This window comes from Haliaeetus albicilla, chromosome 9 (assembly GCF_947461875.1).
Source record: "Haliaeetus albicilla chromosome 9, bHalAlb1.1, whole genome shotgun sequence".
Lineage (NCBI taxonomy): Eukaryota > Metazoa > Chordata > Aves > Accipitriformes > Accipitridae > Haliaeetus > Haliaeetus albicilla.
The window spans coordinates 10,031,958-10,059,234 of NC_091491.1; the positions used below are offsets into that span (position 1 = coordinate 10,031,958).

General features: G+C 43.4%; 1 protein-coding gene across 2 annotated transcripts in view; it reads right to left on the bottom strand.

Annotated features, from left to right (window-relative positions):
* The window catches only part of CASTOR2 (cytosolic arginine sensor for mTORC1 subunit 2), a 135,539-nt gene that overhangs the window by 63,645 nt on the left and 44,617 nt on the right, over positions 1–27,277 (bottom strand). The window contains exons 2-3 of one of the 2 annotated variants that reach the window (XM_069791492.1): positions 5,142–5,212; positions 1,285–1,467 (exon numbers count right to left, since the gene is read on the bottom strand). In XM_069791492.1, the coding sequence (XP_069647593.1) occupies positions 1,285–1,467; positions 5,142–5,212 (254 nt within the window). The remainder of the gene's footprint in view (positions 1–1,284; positions 1,468–5,141; positions 5,213–27,277) is intronic. The other variant, XM_069791493.1, reaches the window with a different exon arrangement.

Genomic DNA, 27,277 nt, shown 5'->3' on the forward strand with positions numbered 1-27,277 from the left:
GCCAAAGAATGTTAAAAGGAGGACTGTCACCTCCATCTTGCAGATGAACCTCAGAGTGGGGAGACAGTATTGCTCTATGTTCACACAGGGTATCTGCACCAGAGAAGGAGATGTTTCCCACCACTGCTTCAGTACTGAAATCAAATTGCCTTTCCACTCTGTTTCCAATCCAGAAGAGATCAGTCAGGACCTAAGGTCTGCTGACTGCAGGGGCCTACATGAAACGGTCTTGCCAGTTCTAGGAGAAAGAAGACCAGAGTACAGGAATGTGATGTATTCCCCTTACCCACCCCCAATTTCCCTGAAACTAGAATATGCATGTTTACCAACTTGGAAATCACAAGGATTCACTCCTCACTTGACCCCAGCATTTGATTTCTTTCCCCCTTCTCTGATACCTTTTAAGTTCATTGCCTACAGAGAAAGATGACATGCAAGGGACACCAACCAAGTGCCAAGGCTGGGAAAGCAGTGATCTCACCTTGAAAATGGTAGCAACATGTTGCCTTACAATCTTCCATCTTCAGGATGGATTCACCTGGGTGACAGACTGTCACAGTCCCTATTTATGCAGATGTTCATGGAGCAACTCAACAGCTGCCAAGGTCACAGAGGCAGCTAGGTCGGGGCAGCAACAGGCTAGGGGTTTTCTCCCCAATGGAGAAAGAAGCCTTGAAACTCCATTCACTGCCCTGTAAGAGGTCTCAAAAAGGGAGAGTCCTCTTTCCATCATAAATAGGGCAGAAACTCAAAAAGTAGAACTTGTTGCCTTCTAGGTGCAAAGAGACTACCTTGCCATAGGAAAGATAGTACAGAGGAGCTCCTCTTCCCTTAGCACATAGCCAGGTCCCAGTGGTGGTGATTCTGGGAAGGTCCTTATCAAACAGTCTGGCGTCATTTCAAGTGGATGCAAGAGATACTGAAACAAAGAAATACCTGAGGGTAAACTGTAGCCATCTCTCACCTCCATGCAATTGGACCAACTTATATAGATGACACTGGATGGGCTCTTCCTTCATTAAGCTTGTAGAGAATAAAGGTAGCTGAGGGAGGGCGTTAGTTCTCCATTTCACACTGTGCTGTTCAGTTAGAGAAGTGCTATAAAATGGGAGGCTAGATGGATGGCATTTCATTGAAAGCTACCCAAGCAGAGCTATCACTAAACCTAGTAGTGGACTTCCAAGAGAAAAAAGGATGAATAGGACTGCAGACAAACCAGCCGAAGAAACCAGGAACAGAAAAGGGACAATCAAAACAAGACAAACACCCAAACTGCCCGTTTACCTCCAATAAAAGGCTCTCTGGATATATGGTACAGAAACTGCGATGCGACAGCTGTTGGGAGTGCCACTGGAGGAACGTTGCTACCCCCAAACCCCATTATTTTATTCAGATGGCATCTCCAGGACAGGACTGCAATGTCAGCAACTGCTTCCACGCACAGGCAGCTCCTGCTTTCAGCCAAACCTTGGGAAAAAAGCAAACCAAACTCAAACAAGTATTCCTATATTTCAGGGAGCAGCAGCCACTTGACTTTTCTGCCACGCGCTGGCTGCACAGCAGGTGATAAATGCAAGGATTTTACATGGCTGTCCAAGCACCCCAGTAGCTGAGACATTTGTCTTCAAATAGGAGGGCCCATGGCCAAACCCTTCTGCTAATTCATCTCAGTATCAGCCAGGAAAAGAGCTTTCTGTGCACTGTCCCCCCATGTTATTTGCTGAATAAAATTCTTCCTCATTAACAGGCCAAAGCCCAAGAAACAGCCACTGGAACAAACAAGGTTCTGTGCAGATATAATCCCCACCTCACCGCTGGGGAATTAAAGCAAAGAATTAGGCTGTAGCCGTTCCCTTCCAGCACGATGAATGCTTAAGCAGGTTATGGCTTTGCACTGCAGACGTTTTCTGGGGAAAAGAAATAATGACTTCTTTACCAGCCCGACTCACTTGCTACTCTCAGGGAAACAAGCCTGAGGATTATTTTTTGACAAAACAGTTAAGAATGATTACTATGTGTCAGTATGTTTGAAGTGTTAACCCCAAGAACTGCTGAAAGTATTTCTCCAGCTTGTTCTTTTCCCTTCAGTGCTGTTTGTGATATGCAGGAGAAGGGGCCTTGCTAACATGAGAGATGCCAGCTAACAGGACAATCTTCTCACTACTGCAGCGGCAAAAATTCATACAGGTGCCTGAGCAAGAAAGGTCTTAATTTTCCACACACAAAAGCCTGCCCTTCAGAGACTTACATTGAGTTTGTTAAGCACTGCAAGAACAAAAGTCACCTGGAGAAGAAAAAAAAAAAAAAAAAGGTCACTTGCTGATGGACTTGCTACTTAAACTGCTCACCAAAGGTGAAGATTTACCCTGTAATTCCTGAGCTGAACCTGGCACTTTGCTAGTCAGGTCAAGATGCACTTGAGGGAGACGTGATTGGTGCTGTTTTGCAAGAAGGTGGGATGCTGCAATTCTTATAGATTTTGATCCTGTTCAAGCCCCTGGGCTGATTACATGCTATAAAAAGGCCAAGTGAGACTCCTCCTCCTGAGACATTTATAGCCAGACTGTGAGGGGAAGCAAGGAATCAAACAGAGCCCTTTTGCTGTTACAAGGCATCCTAGATCCTGAATTCCTCCAGATCGTGAAAACCTTACGGCATATGGAAACGAGGAACAGGGATGGAGCAACAGTGGAGACTGTGGTCAGGGTTAACCCTGAGAGGAAGCTTTGGATGTGGTGGTGACAATTCAGAAAGAAGAGCATGGGCTGGACACAACCCCAAAGGGCATGGGCGTTGTGTTAGGAGAATTAGCAGGATGCAAAGTATACAAGTCTTGCCAGCAGATCATCACTTACTAGCAAAAAGCAAAGAAAAGGTGATGAAGCTGCCAGCTCTGTGACACTACTACCCATGCTGGGTTATGCGCCTGGCTTCCACACCATACCGTCGTAGAAGATGGCCTTAGTATGCTCCTTCCTTCCCCTGCGTTGTCTGGAAGGTGATCTTTTCTCCTGCAAAGCCCTGCTTCAACACCCCAACTGCACGCGGCGTATTTGAAAAAAAGGGATGTTATATGCTGCCAATACCATAGCCCAACGGAAGCTACACGGGTACTGTAACTATCAGCAGTAAATTCATGTGCCTATGAGAGCCAAGGTAACATAGTCAAAAGGGTCCAAGCAGAGAGGTCTGCCGCTTTGAAGTGCGGCAGCACTGTCTGGTTCACAGAGATAACCTGGGGCAGCAGTGGGACATGCAGCTCCTTGAGGACACTCGTCTGGCTAGACGTGGGATTTGCTCCAAGTACAACCCGTGGCACACACAGTGCAACACAATCCCCCGCTACTGATGAGCAAAACCACTGCTTGAGCTTATCTTTGTTTCAAGCTGGAATAATTTCCAGAGAGACAAATAGCATGGCTGCTAGAGGCTGTACGGGGGTGGTTGCAATCCAAACTTGCCACCAGTGATTGAACTGAGGAATATGCCTTGTGCCAACTGGGCAGAGAAATGAGTGCCATGGATGTCACAGACACAGATGTGATGCTAGAGATGAGCATGCCCCTAGCATGGCAAATCTGCAGGGACAGCACAGTTCAGTGATGCAGACTCCCTCCTGAGAATGGGACTCTCCAGGTTTCTTGCTCTGCTGCGTGCTGTGGCCCTTGGGAAAAAAAACCCAGCCCCTTTCTCCTCCTTTGGTGACTTCTCTCTTAAAATGAAGCTCTTAGAGGAAGGCTTTGCATCCTACTATTACGACGAAACCAAACTTGAATCGATTTCCCCCAGCTGCCACCAATAATAAAAAAGCTGATACTACCAATAGTAGTAATGAAATTTTTGTGCATACTCCCCCTGAACAAATGCAACAAGGGACATTCTAGCAGAAGAACTGTTACGTCACCTCCTCTTTTAGGAGCCAAAGCAGAACACGTGACATACACTTTCAATCAAACTCTACAACTCCCAGATTACAAACAGCAATAGCTGTAAAGATTCATTCACCTATTCTCAACCTAGTGAGTATTTTATGAAAATGTCTAGCCACCATTGTAGTGTTCTAAAATGTAATAATTTATTCTATTATATGTTTATGAGTACTCCTGAAACAGAAAGGGGAATAATTCAGCAATGCTACTGAACTTTGACTCTGTACTAAATAAAGATGGTATAGTTTCTAATTTTCTCCTTAGGATTTGGATATTACAAACCCATTTAATATTACAGTGTCACAGGTAGTTACTCGACAGTTAATTCCTATTCAGGAATGAAATCCTCTTTTTTACATATTTTAATGAATTTTCTCCAAATCGGTAAAATGTGTAGACTTTTAATTCCAACCACAGAAAGCAGTGACTGAACAAAAATAATAATAGCTGCACAACACTTCCTCATTCTACTACCTCAATAACACTGCTACAAACAAAACCTCCCCACATGATAAATGTTATTACAAACTATTTCCATCAGCAAAGCCAAACCATTCTCTCCATCAGCACTTGCCCAACACCAAGCGCCTGCAGCTCCCAAGCACATGCCAACCACCTTCTCTGACATGCAGCCGACTCCACCTTTGACACAGGCTGAGAGAGACCTTCAGCCACCACGTGCAAAGATGGCACATTTAGTACGGAGAGAGCTGGGTGTAAGAAAGGGGGATAAATCACAGCTTTCAGTGATGAGCCAAAGGAGCTGATTCTCAACTCCAGAGAATTGTGATGGTTGTGGGGATGATACGAACTACTCATCTTCAAGTGCTCCTTTTAAAGAGAGAGGTTGGATGAACCAGCTGGAGACGCAAGATGTGGCGTGCTTGTGGAGGCTTGGGGACAAAGGCCAGCTCATTTTAATACAACAATATGCAGATGGTTTTGCTTTTTCAAATACACTTAAGCTGCTCTTTAAGACTTGTGTGTGCTCTTTTCCTGGCATTAAAATATATTCATATTCCATGTGTGAAACGCCTTGTACAGCTCAGCAGCAGAGACAGCGCGCTTAAGTGATCAAAGCACCTTTCATAGCTGTACTACTAGCACTGACAAATTTTACAAACACTTTGGTTTGTAATCTCAGCGAGAGGTGACACATTTTCCTCCTCCACCCCCAAGTTGGATACTGAAGTGGCACACGTTGACACTTACCTAGGAAGCCCTCTTCATCCACAATGATGGTGTAGTCCTCTGGGGTTTCAGTGAGGCTGAAGAACTTGCACCTGGGAAAGGCAAACAGCAGGAGAACATGATTAGCCATGGGACTGAGCAAAGCCTGGTCTTCCACCTAAAACGGAGGTCCTTTCCCACCCAAGCTGTGTTGGAGGAGAGGCACGGTCTGGTGTTTATGGAAAGGCCTGAGGCATTAACAGACCTGGATTTTATCCCTGGCTCAGCCACTCACACTACGTGACCCACATTCCCTGCTGCCTGCCTGTGCACAACGGAGCTGGTAAAACACTTATTATTTTTATGACTTAGTTCTTAGTTACTTTTCTTAATTACCACATCCCTTAAGGCTTCCCATCACAGCCCAGGACCTGTTGTATTGCACTGACACAGAGCAAAAGGCTTTGCTCACCAACTGGTCACTGCAATGCCCTGCAAAAGCCTCCCATGGTTCACACATGCACCCATCTTCCCTACTTGCCCACTGAAGTTTCTTCCCTTGTCAAGGTTTGACATCTAATCTCTCAACCAAGCCGCAGTATCTCTTCTTGCTGCTTCAGACCCTTTTCCCACCAGCAGACAGCATCCCAGTTCCCTTTGCTGGTCCTTGCCCCTTCCCTCAGTAGATGCCTCCCTTCCCTGGGGAGCTCCAGGCGAAGAGACAAGTGGTAGTGGCCATCGAGCACGTGAACACAAGGTCGAGCCTCCCTCCTCCTCAATCTCCTATTGCCTCTGTTCTGCTCTGTGCTCATCTTTTGACACCGCAGGCCACATGCGGCACAGCCTCGCCATCTCATTGAGCACTGAGCACAATGTCACCTCTAGCATGAGATACAAACCAAATGTGACATGGGATTCTACCACTTTAGACACACAAACAAAAAAAAGCCTCAGCCTTAAGGTTTAACACCGCATACAGCTGGAAATTTTTTTCCCCTGACTCACCAATGTATGTACAGTAACATCTACTAAAAAAACCCCACAAACAACCCCATAAACTTTCTCCAGCTTCTATCCAGTTGGTCCCCCAGCAATGGCAGAAAGGTTTGCACAACATTTTGCAAGCTCATGTTCACCTTCAGCAGAGCAGGCACTTGTGGAGCATCAGCACAGTGCTGGCTGGCATCCCTGACCCACGAGGGCTCCCAGCCTTTCCAGGAGTGTGCCAGAGCACATGGACTGTGTTTGCTGCCCAAGCCACAAGAGAAATTTTTCCCTCTAGGAAACTAAATTGGGTGCAACAGGAAGAGCCTGTGTCTATAAGGACCAAAGAGCAGGATTTCGCAGTTGCACTGTAATACTATCAGATTTATCTGAGGCAACCTACAGAAAATAATTTAAATACTGGAAAAAGAAAGATTGTTCTTAAGGCCCCCAAATTTCACAGCGTGTTCACAGTATAATGCCCTCATGGAGCACAGTTCAGCAGGACTTGGCAACCAGGGACTACCAGGGCTTCTCAGCACTGCTGTGCGTCTGTGTCCCAAAGTCTCCAGGACTTCTGAAAGCCAGGAACCCCACGCTGGTGGCTCCAGACGTCAAAAAATGGAAGCGTTCTCTTGATTAGAGAATCAGACTAAAAACTGGCTTGAGTATTCTTCTGACTGAAAAGAACAAAGATTGCAGCTATCCCCTCCAAAAACAACAGGGAGAAAGATGAGATGGCTGCGCCCTCCCCCTCACCTCATCAGAAAAACTAGAAGAAACAACATGCAGCTCTGTTAGTGATCTGCCATGCAACCAACAGGATTCCATGTAAATGGAAAGTATTAGACAACCTGCCTTTAGAGGCTCGTCCTGTTTTCCTGGAAGCATCCGTCACGACAATCAAGCATGACACTCTCCCTCCTAGCACAGATATATCACTATAAAATATGGAAGTGGCCCCACCACAACAGAAACCACAACTTAATTATTTTGTGTCATTGGTAATAGTAAATGTGGCTGTCACAGTAGCTAATTCGACTCTTTCCAGGAATAATGCCAAAGAAGCAGAAAACAGTAGCAGCCCAAATTTTTCACTCACTTCTTAACTGCACAAGGATGCTACCTGTGTGAGGGATGATCCAAACTGGGTAAAAAGGACTGCTGGGATGCTGCTCCAGGTGGGTCCCAGGAGGTATAAGTACTTATTTTTTAGTGGATGAATTCCCTGGAGGAGTTACTGAAATAAAATTCTTTGCTACTACTACCCGACCGAGCCACATGCATGCTGACTAGGGAGAAGCTAGTGGTCTTAAAGGAGGAAACGTTAATATAAAAAAAAAAAAAAAAATCTTTCCTGATCTGCGATGGCATTTATGGAGGAATTTTGTTCCAGAACAGTAATACACGTCTGTGCGCACACACTGACCCCAGCAGAAAAAGTGATTGTGACAGATGCCATTTTCTTAGCACACATCTAAAAGTGATGATATTTAAGGGATATGTACAGACGAAATCCCGTAATTGCTGGCTCAGAACGCATGTCAAAACCTCACATCTTCATATACCATCTCAAAGCCTAATTCCCACCTCACTGCAATTCTGTAAAAGGTCAGCAGCATAGAGCTGTCTGAATTTAAAAGCAAAGTCTTTTCACCAGCACAGAGACAACCAGTGGTTCTTGTGGTATACATTCACTTTATTTAGGCCAGTGATGCATTCTTTTTCCCAAGGAAAATCTAAAAGTGAAAAATTGGAATTGCAAACATTTTGTGATAAAATACGGCATGGAAAATTTTCATACCATTGCATGCTGCCAAAACTCAAGTCCTTACACTAAAACCTGTGCCTCAGCATAGATACGTAAAGATCTACTTCCACTGTGACTGCAACTCAAAAATTGTGTCTTGAATCATCAGTGACAGAAGGAACCCAATGTCATATTTCTCTCCTGCACTATACTACACATGCCTCTTCCATTCAAGTTATTCCAATAATTTCTTTCCTCTTACACCAGTTCTCGATAAGCTGAATGCCAACAGCGTCTTCTATTATCACACCAAAGCCAAGAAAGGAAAAGAATTACCCTTTAATCACTTTGAGACATCAGGCAAACAGTATTTCTCTAAGTACATGTGGAAAGCATATACGTAAGAAGACAATATTTTTAGTTTTTCTAATAGCCAAGCCTTGGATAGATTCTTCTGGATTTCTGCCTTCTTCATGTTTCAGCACATTTCCACTTCAGCACTGTTCCTGACTTCGACTGCCTGACAACATATGTCTTTTTCTGGCAACGCAGCAAATGTAGACCAATCTATTATTAGATTAGATCTTTGAAACTGCAAAGCTTACACTGTGTATGGAAGTAATACCCAAGCTTGCACAGAGCAGGAAAGCGTGTGTAGGATGCAGCAACAGCATCACTTCAGTTTGCAAACAGCACTCAAGTCTCCATGGGAGAAGCAAGCGGGCAGGAAAGCGTACTAGTTGGCCTCACTTACAGGTCCGCACCAGAAGTGTCTCCTTAAGACACATGGTCCCCAGGCCTGCCTAGATCGCAAGAGCGATAATACTGAAATGAATGCCGCTTCCATTGGTTCTGGGTCACACACAAAGCACACGTTTGTGGGAATACTGCTACGGGTCATTTGAAAGTTCAGCACAGACGATGGTCTTTAAGGAAGCCACAAGTCCTATCTTCTCATTTATAAGGAAACTACTTAGTTAATTGTTGCCTCGGCAGGGTAGTGTTGCAGAGCTGTTTGTTCTATGGAAAAGATCTTTCCCAGAAGCAGGTGGGCAGCTGGCCTCCCCACATGTCAGAAACCATGGCCAAATGCCATTCAAAAGCAACATAATGCCTAAAAGGCATTCAAATGCAAAGTCTGGAGGTAACCCAAAAGTTTGCAAAGAAGCAGTTGAACTGAATGGGAATTAAGCAGCAGCAGCAAGTTGATCTGAGTGAATATGAAAAACATAATTTGTTGGGTTTTATTCCAGGCTGTCTTCTCATTTTAGATGAGAAGAGATTTGTATGCTTCACTCTGTACATTATCATGATAATCTATATTCTTAGTACAGAAAGACAGTCTCATGCTAATCATCTAATTCTTGGTGATCTTAACTTCTTTGCAGTTTATAAATAATGACAAGAGGTGGATTCTAGTACGACATATTGTGAAATGTATTTAGGAAAGCAGTAAAGAACACTTGTGCTGTTAATGCGTTTTGACATATTTGTGTAACATGTTATGTACTTTACACCATCTAATTACAAGACTATACAGTCAAATGATGCTGAAAATTACAAACAGTGAAATGGTTGGTGTTTTCTAAACAGCATATTTGTTTGTTAGCCAAAACACTTTGCCATCTTTTTGGTGAGACTGATAAAACACAGCTTAGCTGAACTCCAGAGACAAAAAGAAGCCCCTTGCAATAGGTGTCAGTTGACTTTCCACTCAACGCTCAGAAAGCGGGGTGTTGTTCAACTTTCTTACAGTAACTTAGTTCTGCAGCCTGATACTAGAAGACTGCTACCCCATTAAAAGGAGCATTATTGTTCGTATGAGATGTTTAAACAAACTCCACGCTACCGTCCCTACCAAGGGAAACACTAAAGATGTCGCAGCACTGTTAGAAACGGTCAAAGGACAACAGCAACATTCCTTCCAGTCATTAGCTGTGCTCAGATCTGGGATGGAGACATTAGCAAATACAATCAGGTACTGCCTACAGAGTCACTGTGATAGCAGAGTTTGGTTCATTACAGAAAGTTAATCATTTTCAAAAACAACACAGAACAAAACTAACAGATTTGTGGCCAAGGAAAGCAAGTACTCATGAACAGACATAAATTCAGGGAAGTCCTACAGCCTGTGCTATGCCAAAACTTCCAACATGATAACCATGATGGTCTTGTCTAATCCATAATAATAATAATGCCAGTTCAAGCAACAGATTACATTGTGTAAAGTTAAAAGGGGGGACCTTCAGTCAACCCCTCTCCTTGCTACTTTTGCATAGCTGGGGAAGTTATCTAAGCCTTTATTTAGACTTTGAGACAACTGGGAACAGAATAATAGAAAAATGATTGGCACCCGGAAGGAACTGAAATCAAGACAAAACACAAAAAGCATGACCTGCAATACAGAAAACAAACAAACAAACAAACAAATAAATGTGGATGTGCTGAAGAAGATACTGATCTTAAATACAGCTTATTGGATAAAGCCAGGACACATGGCAAAAATAAACAAGGATTATTAAAAAAAAAGTCAACTAGGTGTCTACCATATTGGCCTTCATTAAACCGATATCAAACTGTGGTTCATGTCTTTATCAGAACAGTTCCATGTGGTCTGGACTACAAGAGCCCATGCAAATCAAATTACTGCTGCAAATGAAAGATTAGCAGTAGCTTGAAACAATACCAACTAGTAATTCTGATACGATTTCTATTTTTCTGGAGTCAGACTTCGTCAGTCCAGACTTCCCAAACTGCAAATTAAACAAATCTACAATATTCAAGAGTTATCCTATAACATAACCACAAGAGATATTTTTTTGGTTCTATAAAAAATAAACTCCCAAGTGTGTGTTTATGACTAGCAAAGCCCAAGTCATGATGCTTTCACTAGTCAAAGCACAGCGGTTGCAATATTCTTTCTAAAACTGTTACTTGGGATACTAAAACATATCCTTCCTTCATTTGTCATGACAACATTTTTTTAATACTTCCTAAAAAAACAATTAGAAAGCAACATGCAACTTGGCTGGTTTATTTTTCCCCCTTCAACAGACTTCCACCAGCGTATTTAGGAAGATGCTGTAAGAAAATCTGTTTTATCTTGACTTATGTGTAGAAATAAATTCTTGCCAAATGTGAAGAGAGAAGCCAAAACTACACTGAAGTAGTAGTAAGAAAATACACCACATGAAGAAACTAAGGCATGCTACATCCTGGAATGGAGTGGAAAGCTCAGCTTACTGAAGGAAACTACATGAGGGAGATGAAAAGATCTGAGTCCACCCAAGTGCAGCCCCCTCCTTAAGCCGCTCCATCTGATCAATGCGAACGACGCTGGTTTCCCAATCCTAGCAGAACTGCGAACCGACAAAGAGTCTGTGGTGCTTAGTAGAGATGTACTGCAGGAAATATAAATGCAGCTTAAGACCACACAAGTCTTACTGCGCTCATCTGTTATTTGTCCATTGAAGGAGCTAAATACAGAGATTTTTTTTTTGTGAACTCAGTGAGAACAATACACAAACCAACGACTTAAGGTGTGGATATACTGAAGTTAACACATCTTCTATACCCAAGACTTGTCCCGAGCATGAATCTGTAGAATAATTTACTGACCTGATGTAATTAAAAAGTTATTCTTAGTACAGATTTTTCTTCCCAGGTCATAAATTATTTCAAGTGAGCCCTGCTGTGCAATTTTTACTTGGAACGTCACCACTCACCACCTATATTAGTGAATGGGGCTGAACCAAAAACCTGGATCTGAACTTTACTGCTCTGGCTGGTGCCCAGATGATGCAAGTGCCAAGCGCTTGGCAGGAGTCCTTCCATCCACACACTGAGAAAAGTCACCCAGTTACCTCCAAATGGCTGACTTGCACTTTGGGACTCCAGTATGCAAGGCACCATGTAAGCATCCTCAATGATAAGGGTGCTCAAGGGTGCAAAACACAAGGACTGGAGCCTGCAGCAGATCTGCACCCATGCTGCACCTCACTTCACACAACCACAGGGTGTCATTCTTCAGGTTTTAGCATTCGTACTGCATATTTAGTGGTACTAGATACTGGTGCTCATAAGGGTTTGGTGGATACAATGCATCTGAAAGCCTATCTGGTGCTCAGAGAAACAGCAGCTCTTGGTCTAAAAAAACATCAGTTATAGCAACATAATTTCAATTTTCCTCAAGTAACGTAAAAAAAAAAAAATTTTTTTTTAATCTAAAAGGAATTACCTCACCTCTACATCTCATTCATCATTTTCTTTTCTCTTCTCTGCCATCTTACTTCCCAAAAAGGGGCAACAGAAGTTGAGGGAACAAGTTCTTGATAAATCAAAACTAGGAAATCACTTCTTGTAGTTTCAAGTTGAAACACTTCCTTTTAGTTTTAATAAAAAATTTCAGGCCAGCAACAAACATTTCATGAAAGACAGTATTCCATTTTGACATAACTGAGCCCCTCAAATCTTAATTCCATAAAGAATCTTCAGTGGTTAATACCTTCTGCTTGGGAAATTTTTGTTTATCTTGGTGCAGCAAATGACAAGGGGGATGGAAGAATCCAGCAGTCATGATTCAGACTTGCAGACAGGAACAAGATCCTCCACTAACCTTAAAGTTAAAAAATTATTAGAACAAAACAGCATTTAGATAGGTATATGCTCATGCTTCCACTCCTACACTCTCTTCTTGGGCCTTTGAAAGTGTACTGTGTTTCACAGCACATGTGACTGCCACATACACCTCACTTAGGCTTACCCTGGAACCACAGGGTTACGTCTCTGGCTTGCACATGTTGCATGCACTACAAATGCTGCCATTGGAGCAGGTTTAACAATCCCATTGCATGAAGTGAGCCACAACAGACCCCACCTTCCTCTTCTGCAGCCACAGATGAGTTGCACAGCACAGTGCTGGCCTTTTTCCATCTTGGAAAACTCATTTTTATCATCTGCTTAAGTAGGCAACGCAGTAAGGCAGGAGAGGAGGCTGGAGGAGGGGAGAAATAAGAGGAAAGAAATACATTGGGTTAGGTTTTACCTTCCGAAATACTATTTGAATTTCTAGATTCATTATGGGCAAAAAATTCAGGTGTCAGACTGCTGATGGAACTAGCTGCTCCTCTGCTTGAAGGCAGACATGTTTCCATGCTCTAACCTTTGGAGACAGAAAACAGGAGAATAACAGAAGATGAACAACCGAGTAACTCTCACAAACTTTGAGAGCTGTTGCTTAATACTGCCCGACAGGTACTAGTTTTCTTTCCTGTCATCACACAGTAATTCTGAACCCAAATTCATCAACATATGGATGAACATGAACAGAGTGGACTATGAATCTTTGTCCCTTGCCTGTATGGAAAATATAAGCATGCTTGTTTGTAGGGAAACACAGCCATAAAGTCAGTAACAGGCGCTCCTTCTCACTCAAAATCATTTCCTATTTTTCTTATAATACAAATTTGGCAACTTCAAGTTCTGCGAGAATAATAATTATTAGCTGATTTTGTCTACCTGTCTAGAAGTCAAAATCACTAGGCTGCTCTGATAAGGGCAGGCAGCTGGCAAAGTTAAAGCCACAGCTTCCCTTGCACCTTGGGATTTCTCAGTGCACAGCACAAGGCAGTGGCAACTGGGTGCGCAGCTACAACTGTAGTCAGTAATTTTGCAGGGTCTTCGGTGGGATGCCTGCTATTCACCCCAGGAACATTTCGGCGTGCGTTCAGAGCTGTTGGGCATCTGGGTGATGAGCACTGGACACCTGCCTGCGGTCAGTATGGGTTATTATGGCAAAAGTCTTTTTGCAGCTCTGGTTCTAAGGAGCTCAAGGCAAACTGAGCACAACTCTATGTCTTGACATTAAAACCAGCTTTAAGGGGCTTGCCATCAAGCCTCTGAGGAGTATTTAAGAAACAGGCCTTGCAGAGTCATCGGAGCCGACATGCCCAGAGAGCCACCCTGGCTGAGGAGCCCCACGACATGGGCCAGGCATGGAGCAATGCCACGCACACCAAGCGCGCATTGCAAGAGTCACAAGGTGTGAGACAAGCTCAGATACTCAACTCTTCCCAAGTCAGCATTCATCCTGTGCTGCCCCTTTTTACCAAATGGTGCATAAATTTCTACTGATTTAGGTGGTCTTACATAGCTCTGAGTAAACACTGCTAGGGTGACAATCTGTTTGCATTACAGGAGAAGCACTGAAGCATGTTTGCAACGGAGGCAGGTACAACGCGTCAGTGCTATCCCTGATCTATCAGGCTATCCTGCCAGCTCAGAAGTGCTCCCAGGATCTGCTTCCCCCCCCCCAGCTGTTAAAATGCAAATCAGGGCTGATGCTAAGCTTTCACTAGGAGCCTCCCTTGGATTGACTACAGCCCTGCTTGCAACTTAAGGAGTTCTACTTGCAATATAAGAGGAAATTAAGTGAATTTAAGCCAAGAAGTTTAGCGAATCCTGTCTTCATGAGTTCGTGGCTTTCTGGTTATTGGGATATACAAGCAAAACCCAGTTGTAGGAATGGGTCTTGCATAGAGTTGGTTTTGGGTTACTAAAGACTCTACATTTCCCAAAAGGCAAAGTGCGCCAAGAAAGCAGATTTTTGTTCTGAACACTGAAAACATGGATGAGTAAATCTTCCTCCAGCCGTCACTGTTGATTGACCTGTATCATATTATAGAACCTCAGCTTGAAAAAGTGCACTTTCAGGGAGCGCCATCTAATACAAATTTGAATTTGGGAAGAAAACAAAACAAAACAAAACCCCAACAACAAATGTGCAATGTTCACAGAAATAGAACCAAAAAGAGCCCAGGATTTATTAGCATGGTTTTCTGAGTTAAAAAGCTATAGAAACATCTTTTTTGTCCCTGCAATTCACTGAACTCAAACCAGTTAGTGGTTTGCACCGACTCTCTTCCCAACTCTTCTGACTTTCATCAAACCCAACACTAGCTTCACTCAATACAAAACGGGCAAAGGGCAAAAGCAGAGGATATTTTTCTTTATAGAAATCTGCCTTTAACACTAGTACCTGAAAGAACAGCAGTAGTGTGTCTCTATATCACACAAGACTCCAATTAGGATTGTCTCACTCTGTCTTTATTCAGCTTTTCGCTGTGGGCTCTGGGCATGTTTCTGTAGCTCCTGCCAGGGTGGTGCATAGCTGCAGAGCACTACCAGGGAGTTGTGCAGTCCCATGAAGCCAGGAGACTCATAAAAAAATATTACTTGCCACTCTTCACATCAAAGTGAAATACTTGGAGGCTTGGCACTAAATAAAATGAACGCAAGTCAAGCTAAGGCAGAAGGTGAGCCATAGCACAAGTGAAAATGCCAGACCCACACCTCTGTCCGCAGCAGGAAGCGGGTCTCTCCAGGAGCCAAAGTAGCACAGCACTGCTGGCATCAGTGATATCGAAAGCCTTGAATATGGACCGGTCACGGCCGTACTAAGCACCGTTGAGGTGCTGTCTGTGCTACGCTGACCTCCTATAACCATTAGCAGGAATCAGAATAACCATTAACATGCAGGAAGAGCAAGGACACCTCCTCTCAGCCCAGAGCACTTTAGGGAGAACAGAAAACTGCCCGCAGGGCCTCTTGCACATTCTCCTCTGTTAACCTAAAACCTGTATTTAAACAGATCTTCCCCCCTTCTGCCCCTCCCCAAAAATTTGATCAGGAACAACTACAAGAAGGGACTAAGACCCTAGCAGCGTGAATGGTGTCACAGTCCTCAGAGCCAAGAGACATGACAGCAGCCGATAACAGAAATATTCAAAAGATAATGTAGCCTCAGATAACACGTTCCTCTAGTCATTACAGCCAACTACGTGAGGACAGTCACAAAACAGGCTGTAATCACTAAGCCAGATTCTGTTTTAGAAGTGAAAGCACCCCGAGACTGGTTACATTTCCAGCCTCTGTGCCTGGTGGGATGGGAGAAGCTCTTTCCCACTGTTAAGGCAGGTAGTAACACACCTCCTGGGTTACAGGATCCAGTCCCAAAGGCTGCAGGCACATTTCCATCTGTGAGGAGGTGAGCAGGGGAGGTTGTGGCCATTGCTACTGACCTAAGCCTACACAGCAGCAAGGAAAGCTCTCTTCCCTTTAAGCAAACCCATGAATTACATCAGGAATTATTTTAATCTGCTAATTTAGATTGCAATGTCTTTAGATTTACAAATAGGAAAATGAGACAAGACTCTTATCCACTTAAAAAAAAAAACAAAAACCAACCCACACCAAAACTGCCATAGTTATGTTACTAGCTCCAGAGAATCTAACCTAACACCTTGCTCCATACTGGTCCTATGGGCCTATGACTCGGCTTCCATTTGTGATACAGGTCTAAAACCACCCCTATTGAGAAGTATGGGGATATAAAACCAAACCAAACCTCATCATATTCTCATTTATTGTGCTAATGGGAACTAAATGAGCATCTTGGGCATCACTTTGCTCATGTTTTATTGCTGTTCTTACTCCAGTTGGGTTTTTTTTTTTTGAACCAACATATCAGAAACAAAGCAATAGAGCAATAGCAAAAACGTTTGAATCCCCAAACTTGCAAAAATCATAAAATTATTTGCAAAGATGAAACTACTGATGCATAGTGCAGTGCTCCCTGTACTAATTTCCTTCTCCAAGGACTACAGTAAAAGTGCACGTCACTACTTATTCAAATCCTTTAATTTGCTCCTTTTGGTTTGATGCTACCCAGCCACCCCCCCCCCCACCCCCCCCCAGCATTTTTAACAATATTGTTTACAGTTTTATCATTGTTAATGACAGGAAAGTAATTTTTCAAATCTCCATAGAGGGTCCATGAATGTTTACATCAAAATGGCAAGAGCTCTTTGCTTTGGGAGAGAATGCTGTAATCAAATCTCTGAAGGGGAAGTTAGAGCAGTAAATGAAAAGGAAGCTTAGTTTGTGTGCATTGGAAAAGGATTCATTTATTATCTAACAATTAACTAATTGATCCAGACACACCTTTTCCTCTTCTCTCTTTGCTATCCCAGCCTGCCAGCACTCTTAAAAGCCCATCTATTGTGAGCCAACTTATCCACACAAGAGATGCAAAAGCAATTCTTTCCATTTGAAATAGCTCATCATTTATTTAAGCAGAAGGTAACTATGCTTTAAAAACTTTTCCTTTACGGCAGTAACAGTATCCCCTGATCACTGTCAGAGCTGAACTTACTTTCAGCACAAGAAAGAGAGGTGGAGTACAACACAGAATTTTCCTTAACCACAAAATTATCTTCTACAAATCAGAAACTGAACTGAGAAACACGTTACAGATGTGGGTGTGGGACCTAAGGCTTACAGTTGAAAACAAAGCATGATTTAATGTACAACAAAGGCTCGTGAATACATTTTACCAACTGGACCCAGAAGGATTATCCTATGAGGACAATGCAAATGCTGAGAAAAAGAGTAAGCCCTGTTTCCGTCCCCCTTCCACCTCAGGCACTAAACATCAGTACTGGCAAGTTTGATTCTCTATTACTCCTTTAATGCCCTCTGCTGCAGAATATTGACTTTGAAATCCTACCAACAATAAAATACAATTGAGTTTTCGTAAGTGCAGTGCTGCTGCACATCCAAACCCAAATATTTGGGGTACGTAGTAGCTATGACTGTGTTCAGCCAAAACCCAATGATTATTTTGCGGACAGCAATGAAAAACACAGACTGCAGAGCATATGCTTTTTATTTCAAAGATGGGAGAAACCCAGGCTCAGCCGAATGGGGGCAAGAGGTTCTTACGATATTGCTCCAAGATAGAAAAGGAGGAGGAAGAAACAGCAAAACTGTTGTGGACTGGAACTGATGAACTTGTTTCCCTGCAGGAACCATAAACACAATTTTCCCAGCATGGGACATAATAGTTCTCCCACAAATTACTAAAATATTTCCAGCGCTCAATATAGAAAGCTAGATGCACAAGAAATGTTTGCAGCTTCAATGCAGGCAGTAATTGAGAACATGTGTGGCAGGGGGATTGAAGGGGGAGGAGGAGAGTGAGCAAGCCATACTCCATCGAAACTGAGCAGCGGGAGAAAGACATTTCAGTCCTCATCATTTTCAAAGACCTTCCATTTGCAAGTGGGTCCAAAACCCCGTGTTATAACTCCATCCGAGGGGGAATGCTGTCTGTGAGTCTGCACATCAAACCCAAATTTGATGTACATTAACAGTTTAAGAGCCATTGTTGAGCCTGAATAAAAAATAAAATAGTTTCATCAACTTTCCCTTCAGCACAGAGAGTGAGTTTAGTTTCTTGTATGAATTAAGGACACATTTACAGGAAAAGCTACCCTTGACTCCTCTCATTCCCCCAGGCTCTGCTTTTGGGTCCTACCCAACATAGGTATTAACTAGCTCAGCGATGAACAAGAAAAGCAGTATTTCTGCATATTCTAGCTGACATTATGTGCAAAGTAGCATTGTAGATGTGCCTGTAGCCAGCTTTCCATAAACCTGTAGTTAAGGTGTTTACCAAATCTACCAGACTTGGACTGAAAGGAAGCTTCATTTGCGTCCTTTGCTAATGAAGCAAAAGGAAGCTGCTCTCGTGCCAATTCTGTCTAGTTTTTTGGATAAAGTTCCCTATACACATAAGCGAAGGGGAAAATGCATTTCAAGAATTTAATTTTTTTTAAAGTAAGTCAATACTGACAACCCACAAAGTTTCAGCCTTGAAAATGCCAGCCAGTATTATTTTTAACAACGCTCTTCCAAAACGTTCTTTCTAAATCAGTCTCTTCAGGCTGCAAAGGAAGAGCCCACAGTAAAGGTAGAAGCATCAAACTTCTTCCCAGGCCTACCAGACCCAAGAAAAACATGAGAAATTATTCAGCAAGTGAGCATTACATAGCTCAGATTAAATTCTGTATTTTCTGAATATTGCTCCTGAAATCCAGCTGCCAGATCAACACCCAAAACAAAACCCAGAGCTCCTGGAGAAGTCAAGTCCACTGTTAATGCAGAGTGGGTCACTGTTTGGGTCAAAACCAGCATCATGGTCAGCACCACCCCATAGACATTTCTTGATGCTCGGTCACTCTGAAGAAACATTACAGCCGCTCCATAAGGCTTAGCCTCGCTGGGTCTGTCTCAGATCCCTGTGGGGCCACCAGTGTGAAAGGTGTCAAACAAGCTCAAACTCAGCTCAATTCAGGGCCTCAAATCAATGCTCCAAAAGTCTCCAGAAATTAATGGGGTTACTTATTCCCTCGCTGTGTTCTGGGGCTTCGGATATGTTTGCTGGCTACTTTAACTGGCTGCACTGTACCTGCAGTACCTTCGTATTTGGCTTTTGATCCTTTCAAAGTTTCAGTACAAGAACTCTCTTGTGCTCTCTGTACTGCACCTAGCACAATGAGGCTCAGACATTTCTAGAGAGTGACACAAAACTGTGCATTATGAATACTGTTTTGTAAGGCTGTGCAGTTTGCTGGGTGATGAGAAGACAGCTGCTTAGAGCCAAGGATTCATAAACTCAATTTCCACCTAAACATCTTATAATGCCTGGTGACCTAGTAATAAGATGGCAGGTGAAATACAAAGTCAATAAATGGAAATTAATACATACTGGGGGAAAAAAATTTAAATACTGAATGAAGAATGACAGGCTCTAAATGAGCTATTACCACTCAGGAAAGAGATTCTGGAGTCACCATGGGCTATTCTCTGAAAGGGTCAAGGCTTTCAATGAAGCTGAGAGAACAGGAGTAACCAGGCAGAGAGGCGAGAACATCCCATTACCCCAAAGCATAAATCCAGCACATACCCAGCTGCCAAGTACTTCATGATCAAATCATCCCAAGGCTACCAAATGGGTTGGAATTCAGTTGGAAGAAACACAGAGAAGGGGCCAAAGGTGATCCAAAGTGTGGAAAACTGAACAGATGAGAACCGTCCAACTGCAAGAAGCAATGGCTCAGTGTGGGATTATGGAAGAAGTTATTATTCCCAAGGTAATTAAAGAAGAATAATTCACTGTCTCACAATGTGTGAAAGTGGGGCATGCAATGAATTGATCTGATAGCACAAAGTTTTCCATTTAAAAACCTGCATGACCATGTACATATATGAATGAGAAAGGGATGGCCAGATAATAACACAAAAGCCAATATGAGCAGGGAAGAGATGGGATAAAGGAAGAAGAGTTCACTGGTGAACATGGTGCCCCTGATGAAATCTTCCCTTTAAGACATGTCTTACACTTCTGGCTCTGGGAGGATGCGCCAGGGTACACACACAGGCCCCATTTCACTTCCCTGAGCAGCACAATCAGTGCTATGGAAGACACAGCACTGGGTGAGATGGCTCTTTACTTTGACCAACCTTGTATTCCAAAGGATAGCACGGCTCAATGCAAGGATAAGACAGGAAGATATAGCATGAAATAAAAACCTGTGGGTCTCAATCCCCCCCCCCCCCTTTTTTTTTTTTTGCTTTAGGAAGCACTTGTGCAATTCTGGCAATCTCTGACACCTACCACCCTTCAGGTAATTGGCCTGAGGGTCAAACAGCCCCAAACACACATAGACGCAGAGGAACACCCTCTCTGTGTCATTGCACCCTCTTGGTCCTTCTCAGCGTGTATCCTGGAGGGACTCTTCATGCTGAGTTGCCACTTTGGGAGAAATTTATTAGCCCTTTCCCAGAGTGAGGAAGAGAGAATTACCAGCACTAAGCTGAGTTGGTTGTCTGGCTATGGTAAATCAGAGCCCACTGCCTCAGATACAATCACAGAGAATTCCATGTTTCAAATCCTGATTCTCAAATTCATACTTCCCAGCCCCTGTGTCAGGTTGGGTGAAAGGGGAGTGTGAGCCAAAAGGCAGGTAAAGTCTGTTATCAGGACGTGTCCTCTTCTGGCATAGCTCTCATGGTTACTAAATTTGTAAAGTTTTTTTTAGACAAGATGAACTGTGCTGGGGAAGGGGGATAGGACAGAACCGTGTCAGGAGAAATTCAGCGTTCCAGTAATTGTTTAGTTTCAGCTACCAGAGATCAATGTTAGCTGTCATCTTAGTCAAATTAAAAAGTATCTTAATGGCAGTGGTCTGTCTGTGTTTTAAGGAGGCATTTAAAGTCTATGGGAACAAATACAATGCATTTAACATGTTGGGAAAACCTTTCCACAAGCAGAGGTAGCAAGAAGTTAAGGTACTTCTAAGTGAGAGCCTGAGGGCACAGACAACATCTTTCCATTTCCAATTGTCTCGGACTGGATAGGCACTTTGGAAGTGAAAGGAAATGCTGTGCCCCCGGCAGGTTTAATACTTCAACTAACAGAGTTTCCCGTGCCCTACCCTCTTTGCTTTAAAACGTAGATGAATCAAGTGCAGAACCATTTAAAATACCGCTTTGCATGAAATTCTAATCACCATTTCAGTTTATGTTTTACTGCATTGTTCATTCCCTGCTTCCCCACAGAGAAGGGGAGGAAGAGAAAAGGGAAAAGGAGATGTTTCAGTAACGATAGAGTCCATAAACATGTTCTCTGGAAACAGCCAAAGACTGCAAAACGGCCAGGCCTTATGACGACCCAACAGGCTGGAATCATCTATTTGTGTCCTGTCCTCACCAAGTGCTATGCAGGATAAGTGTTAAAATAGATTGAAAAAAATTAAAACAACAAAATAACAGCTGTCAAAGATTTACGGAAAATTAAAATTGTGAAATCACTAGCTGGGATAAAAAAAAAAAAATAACAGAACTACACAATCTTCCCCTTGTAAGGGTTTGGGGAAGAACAAATACTCTCAGAACAATACAAGGCTGCATCATCAAAAGACACCTCCAAAGTCTGAGAACTTAATGAGTAATAGTCTTGGATCTTCCTCTGCGTGCGGTTGTGTTGAAGCCCACCAAAAATGAACAAGGGTAAGGCTGGGCAATATCAGTATCCCCTCCATCCTAGGCAGCTGCCTGGGAGTGCTCCTGACTTCATCCTTCCTTCCAACCAGTAAGTGGTCAAGTGGACACAACAGAAAATACGCTGTCAGATGTTGCTTTTAATTTTCATCAGTAAAGAAATTTAAACCATCAGATGACTCAAAAAGGGAAGATGAGACACCTCCAGAGAGGTCCTGAGACACTTCAAGCATCTGTGACACCTGTGTGCTCACACCATACTGGTTGGACTGAAAAGCTCCAACGGGAAAGTTCCCCTGCTGTGGAAAAATGAAACCAGCTCAGGTGCTCAAGAGCTCACGTCTGCAACATCAAGGGTGTCCAACTCGGAAAGGAAACAAGTCAAAATCTCAGTAAGCTGAGCCTTTAATATAAAAGGCTCTTCTGTCACCTCAGTTCTGTACTTACTTTTTAACTTAAGTGCTTCAGCAATATAAGATTCCAGGATAACAGACCTGTGTAGAATGTACGTATCTATAGATCTAAGGGAAAGCAGTCATGTGAACTGGGGGATGTACTTGAGGTATGTTAACAATCTGTTTCCACTCGAATCAGGATTTAAAAACACACTTTACAGATAAAGATGAGGATTCTCATTCACTGCCTGCACGAGTCCTTCCTGCCAATGGTATTTCAAAACGCTTGCAAGCATGATCATAAGACAGAAGCTTATTGGTTCATCTGAGTGAATAATCTAAATTTTGCTTAATGCTTCCTGAAGAGTCCAATGAAAAGTTCATTCTACTGAGGAATCACAATCAGGATAAATGACAAAAACTTCAGGCGAGATGCAGCCTTGGACTTTGGGTAGTATAACGCAAGATGCAAAGATATCAATGAAAGCTTATAGCCTGACTCACATAATACAATTCTCCCTTCTCCAGAGCCAGCAAATACGTGTGATTAGCATCATCAGAAAGCTCTCTCTCAAAAATATATTTAGGTCATGGAAAACACTTGAGTATCCTCGAAGAGGATACAAAACTAAGTACAATGTTGAACTAAGACAATCACAACTGGAAAGAACTAGAGAACACAAGTTGCTGCTAGGCTGTGAGTGGTCCTGATAGGGAATTGCTGAATTACTGTTGTCGAGGAACAAAAGAAGAGACTCTTTGAAAGGCACAATTCCACCTGGCTCCTATTTGTTGCTTTTCACAAGTAGACCTCAAAGCACTTTCTAAAGAAAGTCAGTATCAATATCAGGTTTTATTGCATCTCAGCTTCACAGGACAAAGCACAAAAGCAGCAATTCTCTCTGGCCTCACACAGCCCAAACAGGTCTGAACATTTAGTGCTCTTCCAGCAAGTCCTCTAGTAGAATAAACAGTTTGTAACAGTTAAAGAATATTTTTAACCCATCCTGAGGATAAAGGGAGCACAGCCTTTGGCAATATACAAGACTTTGCTTTCAAGCCAAGACTTTGCTTTTTGCACAGCAGAAAGAAACAGGAACAAAACCACCACGTATTGGTGTCTGCACGCTCTACACAGTAAGCAAGCAGTGAGGAGATGAGAAAACAGCATGGTCCCACAGGACAGCAGGGTCTGACCCAAACCACCAGCACCCTGACATCCTCATCCACAGATCAATCCAAGCAATAGCATAAAAGCTGGAAAAGGAAGTAATAACCTGAAAAATAAAATTCAGTCCCGTACAGGGGATGACTATGAATAAGGTTTTTTTAAGCATGGCTAGGGATCTACACTTAATTTGGTCTGACATGGAGCACAGGTCTCCAGCAGGATCTGGCCTCCAGCAACCAGATGTCTCCAGCAGCAGTTTCAGGAGGTTTCCGAGAAGACACACTGCCTGTGCTCCCATCCCACAGAGCACTTGGAGGATTTATAAGAAAACTGTCTGGAACCAGGACTTCACTGCTGGGGGGAACAGAGGGTACAGGACAGTCTGGAAAAGGTAGATCTCTCTTTCGATATGGACAACTTCTCTTTTGCTGAGCCCAAGGCTTTACTGTCAAGCTCACATGTTGAGATACAGTCTGCAGGCTTTGTTCTGGCAGCAATTAATTGGCTTAGTCACCACTTTTTTTCTGCTGTCGTTGACCTATGTCAGTAAGTAAACAACATGGGGTTTTTGATCAGACAAAGAGTGAGGGGGTGGAAGCTGCTCAAAGTACAGAAAACAATCATAAATGAACCTCTGATCTTAGAGACTGTTGTAAATCAAGAGGGGGAGCAACAGAGAAGGTGCTAGGAAACCCACTGGTTATTGCACAAGCTTTTCTTCACTCGGTGCCAAGATTCAAATCCCACTGGAAGGTTAGGAACAAAACAGCCTTCTCCACAGCTATGACGGCGTGCCCAGTTGCAAAACCGAGTCGTCTTTGTTATTCCAGTTCAAGACAGTTCAAGATACTGCATTAATGTACCTACATTATCATAGACAAGACCTCGGACTCCACTATGTCCATCTTAGCCCAAATCTAGAGCATTTGCTATTATTCTCAATCCAGAATATCTCAATACACAATTCTGGTCTATTCTGCCCCACCTGGACGTACCTTTTCCCACTGCTTAAGCTCTGCCAAGCAGCCCTTCCTTCCCCACCACCTTCCCTGTGGTGATGGGAAGTTGCACAGACTATGGAGGCTGCTAAGGAAGATGAGCAACCACATACTTCAGATGCAACGTCCTTGGGGCAAGCACTATCTGGAAACCTCAGCAGGATCCTGTTCCATAATTAAACGCATCTGATCTTGTCACAGTAAGAGAGATAGCAACTTGAAACATAACAATACAATGATTAAAAGTCAGATGTGGTGCAAGTCACAGTAGTCTGGGGGTAATGAATGTCACACAAGGGGTGTTTTGGAGGGATGAAGTAACTTATTTTCATATACCTGTACAATTAAGATCTCCTTAAGTAGCAACAAAAGCAAAACAAAAACATAATTGAGTACTTGTGTATTAAATGAATCAGACCACATTGTATTTTTCCCTATAGGTTATTGCCAGATCCACTTACACAGCCCTTCATAAAGGCCTGCTGAAGACATAAATCAAACTTCCTAATGCGGAATGACTGATTTCTCTGGCCATCAAGAATACATTTATATCTCAAAGAACTGGATAAATCCAACAGAGGGAAGTTACCATTCATTTATTTGCCAATAAGTTCTTTGCCATTTTGCCTTTTGCTCCTCTGCTAAAATGAGTACTTGAATTGCAGAATGATTCTCTGATATACAAAGCAGTCAATTCCTATCATGTTTGTACCATAAACAGCAATTTCACCCATGGATTTAGGTGCTATTCACTGTGAGTGTGGGATCAAGAGTTTGGTCCGTGATGGAGCTGTGAGAAGGATGGTAGGAATGCCTATGCACTGCCTCCTGCAGATCTGGCACAGCAACATGAATGTTTTGGGAATGCGAATTTTTAATTGCTGTCTTCCCTGTAACTACATTTCACTGTTTAACCTCAATAGAGGGTTGAGATGCCCAGGAGGCGTTTGGAGAAATTGTGCATGCGTTCTAGCTGATGAAGCATGATCCAGGGTCACACACCTAGATGTTCCTCCAGTTACGCAGTAGCCGCCAAGAGCAGTGAACTGGCTGTGAGCCAGGGAGCTGCCTTGCAGGTAGATGGGGCCAAGCCATGAGTCACTGAAGCTGCCTGGCATGGAAAAGGAGCTGCGACCTACTGAAGGAACTAAGATCTTATTAAGATGAGGAGTTCTGCTTTTTTTTCTTGCTGCTCAGTTGCTCAGCAACAAGTGGAGCACGGAAGAGATGATCACTCTCTTCCCAAAGACAGGGCAGAGAAGATTTGGGAAAGAAGTACTGATAGATCCCCTATTTTGGGCCTAGTTTTAAAGAGAAAAGCAGTTTTAATGCAAAGACACTATGCCACTTGTCCCTTCCATATAAGTTTTTGACCTATCGGCTAATTTCTGGTAAATGTCAGAGTTGGAGATTTCAAAGGTACTAAGTTCATACGAGGTTCATTAAAATGGGTGCTTAGGTAGAAGAGGAAAGCCTGTCTGCAGCAGCGCTGAGGGCAAGGCCATAATGCAAGCACAAACCTTATTAGACAGCAAAGAATCCACAAGGGGCATGTCCCGACCACAGGAAACCTCAGAGCTCACACCATGCTAGACTCCAGAGAGTCTCGCTGCAAAGAGAAAGTGAGAGGAAACCAGCTTTACTAGTTCGGCTGCTCGTTTTCATCAGAGAAGTGCAGCCCAGGCGTGCTTTGCGAGGCAGGGTCCTAGCTGTTTTAGAAAGCCCACAGAAAGCTGTGGTGTGTGTTTATATCAAATGCCTGAAGGGGCTGGAAAACCCAGTAGTGACTGTCTCCAGCCGAGGGAGGACCACATGGACTGCTGTGCTGGTGGGAGACAGCTGTTCCAGTGCCTGAGCTGGGGACAGAAATACATTAATGCCACCACCCCAGATGGGAACTGGACCTGACCCAAACGCAGCAGCCTATACACAGGCACCCAGATGTCCACATAAGAAATAGGGTCTGTCCCTGTGCTTGCTCTGGGAAGATTGGGGCATCTGAGGGGCATCTCTGGCAAAGGACAGGGCTCAGCCAACCTTCCTGACCTGCCAGGTCACAGCAGGCCTTGCTTCCCTCCTGGAGCTCTTCGTTCATTCTGGAAGAAGGTCTCCTCTGCTAAGAAGCAGGGGCACCCAAAGCCAGCTCTGTGATTTTGGAGGAGAGAAGGCAAGTCTGAGTCTGAGTTTGAAGGCTGAGGACTGGCAAACTTTCATTAAAGCAGTCCTAAAGTTTTCAGTTACCTCAACATCTGCCTGTATAAATATAACATTTCTCTCAAAGTCAACAGTGGTCTGTTTTTATCTTCGCTATCCTTTGATGTCATTGCCCAGAGGGCTGGAAATGCTACTTAGCAGCATCACCACAAAAGCGTAGGTAGCAGGATCTTCTGCATCAATAGCTGATGACTCAGGAATCCAATATAATTCAGCCTTTACTTTTGGCTGTTTCCGTTACCTGGATTTTCACCACGCTGCAAAACCTGTACAGAGTGCTTAGTATCTTCTCCTTGGAAATGGCCATCTGTTTACCCTGACATGGTTGAGTTAATTTCAGATTTCAGCATTGCATGTTAGCTATAAGCCACCGAGCAAACAAGGCTTTGAGGAGAACCTCCCAGAAATTAGACTGGGGAAAGGTAGGTTTTAGTCATTGATATAAGGGGAAAATCAACTTAGAGCTGCTTCTGCCTCAGTGACAGCAGTACTTTTCCAGAGTTACTTGCCAGCCAGCCAACCTCCAAACTAAAACCCAGCAGCCAGACTTTCAAAGGTAGGCAGGATTGCTAACAGTGAAGACTGTGAGGTTTCCAAAGCATCTGCCCCTTCAAGAGAAATGGAAAAGGATTCAGGCACTTCAATACCTCTGAAAAGCCACAAGTAAGCACATCTTAAAATGAACTAAATCCCTTTGCACGTGCTGTGCCTAGTCTCACCCTGTAAGCGTGGGGAACTTCTGCTTCCCACCCAAGGTGCTGCTG